Genomic DNA, 10,900 nt, shown 5'->3' with positions numbered 1-10,900 from the left:
CCGGATCTACCTTCTCCTCCGGAGATGGATGTTTCTTTGCTTTGACCCCTTCAAAGAAGTTCTTCACTTCGGCTCGCACGATCTTCGCGTTCTCCTCCTCGGTCCTCTCATATGGTAACTTCTCTGGAGTCTTCAGAGAAGGACCGAATCTGTATTGCCTCCCGCCTCTGGCAGCTGTACTGCTAGACGCCGGCAGAGTAGACGGAGCGGCTGCGGCTGTCTTCTTTCCTTGCTTACGAGGCGGAGGAGAAGGACTACGACGCGCCGGAGCAGCCGCAGCGGCGGCGGGTCTCTTCCGCCCTTGCTGACGAGGCGGAGAAGGAGGAGGCTGGCTGCCCTGGCGCGCCGGCGCTGGCGGAGAAGGAGGCGGAGTGCCGCCACGCGCCGGAGAAGGAGGCTGAGTGCCCTGATCACTCGCCGGAGGAGGAGGCGGAGGAGGAGGCGGAGGAGGAGGCGGAGTGCCCTTACTCGCCGGAGCCGTCCAGTTCGGAAGCTTGATGAGCTCCTTCCGCCATAGGCATGGAGTCTTCAGAGCTAAACCCAGCCGAGTCTCCCCTTCACCGGTAGGGTGGTCAAGCTGGAGGTCCTCAAATCCCTCCGTTATTTCATCCACCATCACCCTAGCATATCCTTCTCGAATCGGCCGGCAGTGGTAGGTTGCGCCGGGTTCAGTAGGTAAAACAAAGCCAACAGCCGCCTTGACTTTCAAGTTCTGCCATTCCGCCATAAGGTGGCAATGTTGAGACTCCGTGATAGCATCCACGGGGTAGCTAGGAGTAGCCGCTTGCTCCAGCTGAGGCAGCTCGGTGGAAGCCACGCTGCTTCTACGCTGAGATGGCGGTGTAGCTTCGGGGGCAGTTTCGGCATCTCTATTGCCGTCTCGTTCCTCTAGCACTTGAACCCTTTCGTGCAGACGCTGAATTTGGATCTGCTCCACTTTTTTCCTCCTCTCCTGGGTTTTGTAACCGCCCGCGTCCGGAAAACCAGCCTTCCACGGAACGGAGCCTGGCGTGCCTCGTGTCCGTCCAGGGTGCTCAGGATTCCCGAGGGCCATTGTGAGCTCGTCGTTCTCTCTGTCTGGAACGAACGTCCCTTGCTGCGCTGCATCGATATAGTGCTTGAGCTTCTTGACGGGTATTGCAAGTTGCTCGTCCGTCCAACGACACCTCCCTGATACAGGGTCCAAGGTTCCGCCAGCCCCGAAGAACCAAGTCCGGCAACGGTCTGGCCAGTTCATTGTCTCTTGTTCGATCCCTTTATCAAGAAGATCCCTCTCAGACTTGGCCCACTTAGGCCGGGCTTTGAGGTAGCCACCTGACCCCGTGCGATGGTGAAGCTTCTTCTTCGCAGCATTCTGCTTGTTTGTCGCTGACATCTTCTTACTCTTTTCCGATGTCTTGTGGGCCACAAATGCGGGCCAGTGATCTCTGATCTTCTCATACCGGCCGACGAATTCTGGTGTCTCTTCTTTGTCGACAAAAGTTTTCAGCTCATTCTTCCACCTCGTGAATAGGTCTGCCACCTTCTTAAGAGAATGAGACTTGATTAATTGCTCTATAACTGGCTTCTCCGGATCCTCCTCTGGCGGTAGGGTAAAATTTGCCTTCAGCTCAGTCCAAAGATCATATTTCTGCATATCATTGACATAAGACACCTCAGGGTCTTCCTTCTTAGGCTTATACCATTGGTGGATACTGATCGGGATCTTGTCCCTAACTAGAACCCCGCACTGAGCAGCAAAAGCATCCTTTGTCCGGAGGGGTTCAATCGGTTGGCCGTCGCGCGCGATTGCTGTGATCTCAAACCTTTCGTCCGAGCGCAACTTTCTCTTTGGGCCTCGTCTCTTTACCGCAGTTGTGCTCGATCCGGAGGGCTAGAAAAAAGAAGAAAGACGAGTGTTAATTAATATGTGTACATACCAAAACAATGAATGCATCAATTAGCTAGTCAGCACAGGCTTAACTAATATATTTACCTGGCCGGACTCTGTTCGGTCACCGGAGCCGTCACCACGGGCTCCTTCTTGCACCAGCATTGGGTCATTGGAGCCATCATAATCATGTCTTTCCTCCTCCACTCTTCGATCACCGCAGCCTGCTTCTTCACCCTGTTCTTCCAGACCATCATTGTCGTTAAGATACGACAAGATATCACCTCCGTCTAAGATTATGTCCCCCAACACATCTTCTGCTTGCTCATCTCGTCCGTGCTCCATTGTTTCTGCAAATATTACAACATGGCAATTATTACACAAACATGACAGCAGGTGGATATATTAGTGCAAACGTAGACCTAGCTTATTCCGGGTTTGGGGTGGCCTAGGCAACGCTTCAAGGGTAGGGGCGCGGCGGGAGGGGGTAGGAGACCGACATCGTTTTTTTCTAGGGTTTGGGTGTCCTCGAGAGTTTTGGTCGAGCGAGAGGGCCGGGGGGTGCTCCCGTGGTATAAGTTATCACGGTCGAGAGGGGGTATACATATCGACCATCCATCATGTCGAAGTTATCTGGGAGGGAGTTATATATATCGACAACGACGACATACATACACGGGAAAATAATGTTATCAGGGAGGGGGTATATATCGACCCCCCCCCCACGTGTTGAAGTTATCGGGAGGGGGTTTTATATCGACAACGACGACATACATACACGGGAAAATAATGTTATCGAGGAGGGGGTATATCGACCCCCCCTCGTGTTGAAGTTATCCCCCCTCGTGTTGAAGTTATCGGGAGGGGGTAATATCGACAACGACAACATACATACACGGGAAAATAATGTTATCGGGGAGGGGGTATATCGACCCCCCCCCACGTGTTGAAGTTATCAGGAGGGGGTTATATCGACAACGACGACATATATACACGGGAAAATAATGTTATCGGGGAGGGGGTATATCGACCCCCCCTCGTGTTGAAATTATCCCCCCTCGTGTTGAAGTTATCGGGAGGGGTATATATCGACGACGACAGACCCGATAAAACATAATAAAACGAAGAAGAAATAAAAAGAGGAGAGAAGAAGAAAGGAATAGAGGAGAGGATTGAAGAAAAAAAGAAGAAAAAAAAAGAAGAAAAAAAAGAGGAGGAGAAGAAGAAAAAATAGAATATTTTCTATTTTTTCTTCTTCTCCTCTTCTTTTTCTTCTTTTTTCCTCTTCTTATTTATATCTCCTCTTCTTCTTCTCCTCTTCTTCTTTCTTTCCTCTTCTTATTTTCTTCTTTCCTATCCTTCTTTTTCTTCTTCTTCCCTTCCTAGCTAGATATATAAAACTTTTCTAAAATTGTAACTTTTGCATATATAAAACTTTTCCATGTGGATCATCATTTCTCATATATATCGCATATATATCCATTGTCATATATAAAAAACTTTCTATATATGAACAAAAAACTTTCTATGAACAAAAAAACATTTTTGACATATATATTCATACATTTTGAACATCTACATACATACAAAAAAAAATTTTGTTCACATATACATTGTAGCCACATACACATATACATCACATATGAACAAAAAAATTAAACTAATAAAAATAAAAAAACAGAGCCGGGGCGGCGGCTCTCACAGTGGGGGCGGCTAGGACGATGGCGACGGCGGGGGCGGGAGCGGCAAGGGGGCCGGCGCACGGGGCCGGGACGGGGCGGGGGCGGCGAGGCCGCCGGCGAGCACGCGCGGGCCGGGCAGGGGGGCTCGGGGCGCCGAGGCGGCGCGCGCAAGCAGGGGAGCACGAGGCGGGGCGGCGCGTGGGGGCAGGGCGACGGCCTTTGGTCCCGGTTGGTGGCACCAACCGGGACTAAAGGGGGCATTGGTCCCGGTTGGTGACACCAACCGGGACCAAAGGCCTTGCGCTGCCCGCGGCCAAAAGTTTAGTCCCACCTCGCTAGTTGAGAGGGGCTCGGAGTGGTTTATAAGCTCCACTGCGGCTGCCCTCTCGAGCTCCTCTCAAATGCAGGCTCACGGGCCTAATGTCACATTGTGCTGTCTGTTGGCCTATTGGGCCTTCTGCGGGCCTGAATCCTGGCCCAGGTTGGGTTTCTAGTCGTATTCAGGCCGTGGTGGCCCAATAGGTGGCAGTTTTTTAAATTTTTTGCATTATTTATTTTCTTTTGTTTTTTGCTTTATTTTTTAATTCTTTTTGCTTTTAGGTCTGCAAAATTATAAACTGTCTGTTAGTGCCATTAGTTTTAGAAAACATATAAACTTTCTATTAGTGCCATTAGTTCTTTATGAAAATTCTTTTTGCTGTATTTAGTTTTTTTATTTTCTTTTTTGCTATATTTATTTTGTTTTATTTCTACTTACAACAAAAAACGTATTTATTTTATTTTATTTTGTTTCTAATTACTTATTTATTTTACTTTATGATAATTCTTTCTGCTATTAAAGTTTCTATCAAAAAAAGTTCTTTATGAAAATTCTTTTTGCTTTTAATGATTAAAAATAAAAAAGAGGCGCAATGCGCGTTGATTTGCTTCAAGCCTTTCGGAATAGTGTAGACTGCACTGCACATAGCTCGATGTAGTCTACCTTATTCCTCAAGGCTTGAAGCTAAGCAACGTGAGCATTGCGCCTCTTCTTCATCGTCTCTGCACTCAGGGCTTATAAACCGCTCCTAGTGCCTCTCAGCTAGCGAGGTGGGACTAAAAAACTGCTTAGCTAGTAAGAAACTCTAGTATCGGTTCGTGCCACGAACAGGTACTAAAGGTGCTCGTGGGGCCACAGCCTCATTAGTACCGGTTCGTGGCACCAACAGGGACCAAAGGGTGGAATTGGTCCCGGTTCGTGCCACCAACCGGGACCAATGGCCTTGCACAGCGGCGTGGTGGTGAGTTTAGTCCCACCTCGCTAGCTAAGAGAGAGCCGCACCTGTTTATAAGGTGCGGTGCGCCTGAGCTGTCGAGCTCCTCTCTAAAGCAGGCTTACGGGCCTAATCTTCAGACATGTCCGTCTTGCCCTCCACTCCCACAATGTCCCTTTTTCCTGAAAGAACTATGTGCCGCTTTGGCTCATCGTATGATGTATTCGCTTCCTTATCTTTTCTTTTCCTCGGTCTGGTAGACATGTCCTTCACATAGATAACATGTGCCACATCATTGGCTAGGACGAACGGTTCGTCAGTGTACCCAAGATTGTTCAGATCCACTGTTGTCATTCCGTACTGTGCGTCTACCTGTACCCCGCCTCCTGACAGATTGACCCATTTGCACTTAAACAAAGAGACCTTAAAATCATGTCTGTAGTCAAGTTCCCATATGTCCATTATGTAACCATAATATGTGTCCTTTCCCCTCTCGGTTGCTGCATCAAAGCGGACACCGCTGTTTTGGTTGGTGCTCTTTTGATCTTGGGCGATCGTGTAAAATGTATTCCCATTTATCTCGTATCCTTTGTAAGTCAATACAGTCGAAGATGGTCCCCTGGACAACGAGTACAACTCATCACAAACAGTGGTCGCGACGATTCATGGCGATGTCTGCTCTGCATACCTGATCCGAGTTGATTTGAGTCCGTCCTCCCACGGGCGGGCTCGATCCAGCGGTGTGGACATGGCGGCGGCGGCAGCGCCGTCAAACACGGAGCAGGGGGGCGATGAAACCTAGGGGGCGGGGGAGGGGATTTAAACCTACAGCGACAGGGATGGCTAATGGGCCATGATTAGTATATTGGGCTAAGCCGTACATGTCACATTTCCACTAGACCCCTTTAAAAAATCAACCCAAAAAAACATAAAAGTAGGAATATACACAAATATATTGGGCTAAACCTCACGGCAGCATTGTACTAATATCTCCCTGGGCGACAGCCCTCTCTTCTGTCTCAATCTAGCGGAGAGAAGGAATATACAGAAAAAGGTTTTTTCTTTGCTTGTGGATGTGTTATTTCATGTAGGGAGATGGTAGTTGTGCTGGCATAATTAACCGGGTCATCAGTGACCAGCGCCTTCAACAACATATGGCTAGTTCTTTTCAGATTCCTCAGCTGGTTCTAGGTTTGTAGAATCAGAAACTGAAAAGAAGTGGGTTTTGGCCCATAGATTCCTTGCTAGCCGGCTGCCAGAATTCATATGTATGTTCAGAAGCGAGCGACCCAAGCTTACTGATATTCTGAGTGCCCATAGATTTATGCAACATCCTTATGTGCACAAGAGTGCCCTCCTACATCCATCCACTTTTAAACCGCGAACAACCAAGGGAGTAACAATCTCGTTCCTCCTGAACAGCAGCGCCGTCTACGACACCGTGAGGCAAGCGAATGAGAGGGGCGCGGCAACACAAAGGTGCATGTTTCATTCTGTAATTTTTGTTTCAGAAATGACGCTGAAACACTGTACTGATCGACTGAAGTACTTTGGAAAGTGAACGACACTCTTTTAGTCGTCTGGAGCACTTTCTGTTCGGAAAACCTTCCTACAGCCAAACCTTCCTACTAATCAGATCTATCTCTTCATAAATACTGGCGCTGTCCCTGATACAAAGAAGGGAGCAAATGACAAATGGCAGGGTTGGTTTCAGTTTCTCTTGGAGGCTCGAGGTTGATATCCTTGCCCTGTGTGAAAACTGGGATACAAACTCGTTTATAAAACGGGAGAAAACCTGAAGATAATTTTTTTCCAAGGTATGCTATATATTTACAGGTGGTGCCGTCTTTCACTCTTGTTCGTGGATCATTTACTTGTATCTGGAAACATAAGCAGACATGGTAGAAGTAGAACAAACACTTGTTATTTCAAATTTTTTTACAGGGACTGCCACTTGTTGTTTGTGTTACAGGGCGTCCAAAGTCAACACTATAAATTTGTATTGGGATAGTGGGGTGCATGTTGCGAAAAATGCTGACCATACAACTAGAATTAACACTTTTTCTTTGACAAGAAATAAGTGAAACTACCATGAAAAGGGACACGACATTTCTTCTTACAGACATTGTTCAAATGCCCATCTCAACAAAAGTCACCGGCAAACTGGATGTCTTCAGTTTTAGAGTAACAAACTTGTCTAGCAAAAGAATCAACATTATGATCCAATCACAAATTGTTGATGTTCTACTAATCACATTTTCTATTCAAAACACGCAACAAAAGTAATTATCATCAACAAAAGTGACACCATATTCATCCAAAGTGTTTCATGATCATGACACCATATTCATCCAATGTGTTTCATGATCAACTAAGACATATATAAGAGCAAAGGTAAACTATTTCAGACATATGCAAGTAAAAGACAAGCAATCATTGGCTAGTTCTTTGTCAATAAGATGCTTATGATTTTCCCCAACTTAAAATGGAAGATACGAGTTTATGTCGCATCACAGTCATTGATCATTGATGCATCTTCATATTGATCTTGTTGATTGTAGGTGCGAATTTTTTTGTTTTGTACTACGTTTCCCAACAAAAAGCATGCATGGACAATTGACTCCAACCATAGCCGTCAGGAAATATTTTCCTGAAGGTATTTCATAATTTGCTGTCGGTTTTTAGCCGTGGGGAATAGTCCAGTTTCTGGTAGTGTGAGGTCATGGATGCTGTGAATTTCATACAGATGTCATGTATGAAGTGATTGTAACTCTACATACAATGGCACATATGGTAGACGTGGATACCATCATGATTGCAAATCACTTTAACTTGCTGACGGTCCATATCATAGCACATTAATGTGGAAGCTGACCCCATGGTGAAGAAGATCAAGTTACATTGCAGATGAATCGCAATCCAACGCGAATCAACTGAATGAATTGTAAAATGATCAGAATCAGTAACATTTATTGCTCCAAATATATCTGAACTTTCAACCCTATGCTTCAATATCCACTCTTTGCTGCCATACTCATCGAGAACATAGACTACTAATCGAACCACATCACCATGGTGATCTTTCTTAAAATTGGCTTAATGTAAACGGCCCTGTGACTGCCGAATAGGACCACCATACAGCTTACCACGGATACCAATGTTCGGCCATGTTTTCCCCTCCATGTCCACCACACGTATATAAAACGGTGAACTTTTGCCAGAGGCATAAAAATGCAAGCAGCCATTGAGGAAGACAGCATCATACTGCCAAGCAGGAAGCTTAATTCTTTTGTTCCATCCAATTTCCTTGTAAACCCATCTTCTGGTTTCCGGTGAATACACTTCCACTCCGGCAAGGTAGAAGTTAAAATGGACATCCTCCAAGAATGCAAACACATATAAGTGGGTAGACACAGCCGCATCGAAACCCAAACGCAGTGCTTGCACATTGTCGGCATGACTGATGTTCGGCAACTTGACCGACTCCTCCCTGGAAGGATTACACACGATATAGTAGAACTCATCATCCGGAGCAGAGACGTCGTACCAGCGACCGAGGAGGAGGTCATTGCAGCAATCCAGTAGATTGACGCGCCGGTGGCTACGCAGGAAGGTGAAAGAGGTGTCGACCGGAGGGCAGCGTTTCCCAGAGACACCGGTGAAGCATACTTCTGTTTCCAGAGGCAACTGCCCATTGTCACTCCTAGTGTAGAAGAATCCGGTTAGGGTTTGAGGGACCATCCTACGGTTATCGGGGTGGCCGATGAGGGCGAGCCAATGCTTGGAGACGCACTTGAAGCGGCACAGAGACCTTGCCGAGACGCGTGAGAGGATCTCGATGAGAAGATCATCGGCAAGCCTCTCGGCCGCCATGCCGCCGTGGGGAGGATAGGAAGACCTGCAATGAAAGAAGATAGAGAGGGAGGTCAGAGTATCGGTGAAGGAGTTTGCGATGGTGGCCGGATGCTGCTGCGCTGCCTACCAGACATGAGTTGAGAGTTGAGATACAACCTTCATGAGTGGAAGGAGCGATCCGACAGGACGAACATGGCGGCGCAAGAAGGCCGACGGTTTCATCGAGCCTTGAGTCGAGCAAGGGGATTGAAACCTACGGCCAAAGGCAAGGAACTTTGATTTTCTTCCATTAGGGGTTGGCCCGTCAGTGGGTTGCGGGATGGGCCATTAGTGTTTTGCTAAAGAAAACAAAACTCTCGTGCTCGTGTGGTGTGGCTGAGGCATTGTGCGTTCAAAGTTCAAGGACTTCTTTTAGCTTTTCTTGATAATCAAGGAAATTTTCTTCTTGTCAATCTTGCACGAACATTCCTGTTGATGCCAAGAGACGACCTATAACAATAGGTCAACAACAACGTAAGAGCAAGTATAATAAGGTGACTTAAGCAGGCTGTAAGGATTTAAATATTATATTGTTGCTGAGTTGGAAGAGAGAAAAGAGAAGCGGGCTGTCGCACAAACTCCAAGAAGGTTTGTGAGCACTACTAGGAAAATGCTTATAGATAGACATTTAGCAGTAGCGTGGGTTATATACCCCACGCTACTGGTATCTACCAGTGGCGCCTGGTAAAAACGCGCTATTGCTACTTAATAACAGCAGCATTTGTTAGCTTGGGCCATGCTGCTGTTAGGTGGGCTGCAGGGCAAAAACGGTAGCCCAGTTAGCTGTAGCATTTGCTTTGAACGGGCGCTACAGCTATTGGGCTTAGGAGTAGCGCCGGCCCATACGCAGCGCTACTACTACACAAAAAGATAATTAACCGCCCCCTCGCACCCCTCTCGCTTTCACATCGATCCTCTCCCTCCGCCCGACGACGCCGCCGCGGTTAGGGTTCCTTCCCGCCTCACCCCAGCCGACGGCGCTGCCGCAACAGCACCCCAACCACCACACGCGCCACCGCCGCCGCAGGTAACGCTCGTCCTCCCCTAAGGAACGCTCCTCCCCCTCTCGCCGCCCCTACGCGGTGCTCCTCCCCCCTCTCGCCGCCCCCTCTGCCGCCGGCCGCCTCCCCACTCCCCTTGCTGCCCCACTATCCTGCTGTTAATTAGTATCACATATGGATTAATAGGATTAGTATCACATATGCATCTCTAGATCTTACTGTTAATTAGTATCACATATCATCTTATATGTTACTAGATCTTAGAATTTGGCATGCACACTTGAAGTGTTGTTCGTATATGCTTTTAAGGGCTATAATGTCAAGTGAGCACTTGCAGTGTGCTGGCCTTTCGTGATTCAGGGGTTGGTACTTTGATTTTTAATTAATTATAATTACTTGGGTTGTTAGTCGAGTGAGCATGCACACTTGCAATGCCCCTTTTATAGGTAGTCTTATCTTGCTATAGGAACTTTTTTTAAAGGATGGTAGCCACCAGATATCCAATTCGGCTCCAGGGAGCATTTGCTCTTACACGCTCAAAATGGTTTTGCAAATGTAAAAAAAGAAAAAAGAAAAGTTTAGATGTACATGTTCATGTACAAATGTTATATGTAATTTGAATCCAGAGGCTCTCGGCTCCATGGGCAAAAATTTGGCCAGAATTTGGCTATTTTTGAACTACTTTTGCTTGTCTGCTTGCGCAATGTGTCAGTCTGAAGAGCTCTTGTTCATCTTGCGTCTTAATCCTAAGTTGTAGTACTACTACATTACTAACAATGCATCTTGGGCTAAGAAGGCAGCCAACATTGTTGTAGTCTACCGGTGAAACGCTAACTGCAAAGTATGATTAATGGAGACAAACTTGCTTGTGCATAGTGTTTTTTTCTCCATCGTCATATAGTTTCAGAACTTTTTAGAATATTTATCATATAGTTATGGTGCATAGGAATTTTGGGGAAATGGCGCCACCACCACCACCACCATGTCGACGGTGCAAGTCAAGCTGCACCAGTAGCGTTGCAACTGGCACGCTGTTCGGCATCTACTACCAGTCGAGTTTTCTTCATGCGGCGGTAATAAATTATATGAAACTAGTAACCACTATTTTGTTTTTAGTTTTATTAGCATTAATGCATCATGTATATATCATTTTGCTTTTTGCACACAGATCGTCCCATGCAATGTGAGATCGGAACTCAA

General features: G+C 46.8%; 1 protein-coding gene across 1 annotated transcript; it reads right to left on the bottom strand.

The window, feature by feature from the left end:
- Window positions 1–7,901: 7,901 nt before the first annotated feature.
- Window positions 7,902–8,678, bottom strand: LOC141027464 (F-box protein At5g49610-like). Its single transcript, XM_073504514.1, has one exon. It carries the CDS (start codon window positions 8,676–8,678, stop codon window positions 7,902–7,904), a length of 777 nt encoding a protein of 258 aa, XP_073360615.1.
- Window positions 8,679–10,900: the final 2,222 nt, after the last annotated feature.

Source organism: Aegilops tauschii, chromosome 7 (genome assembly GCF_002575655.3).
Source record: "Aegilops tauschii subsp. strangulata cultivar AL8/78 chromosome 7, Aet v6.0, whole genome shotgun sequence".
Classification (NCBI taxonomy): domain Eukaryota; kingdom Viridiplantae; phylum Streptophyta; class Magnoliopsida; order Poales; family Poaceae; genus Aegilops; species Aegilops tauschii.
Note: the sequence above shows the minus strand (reverse complement) of the source record. Positions and strands in the feature narration are given on the sequence as shown.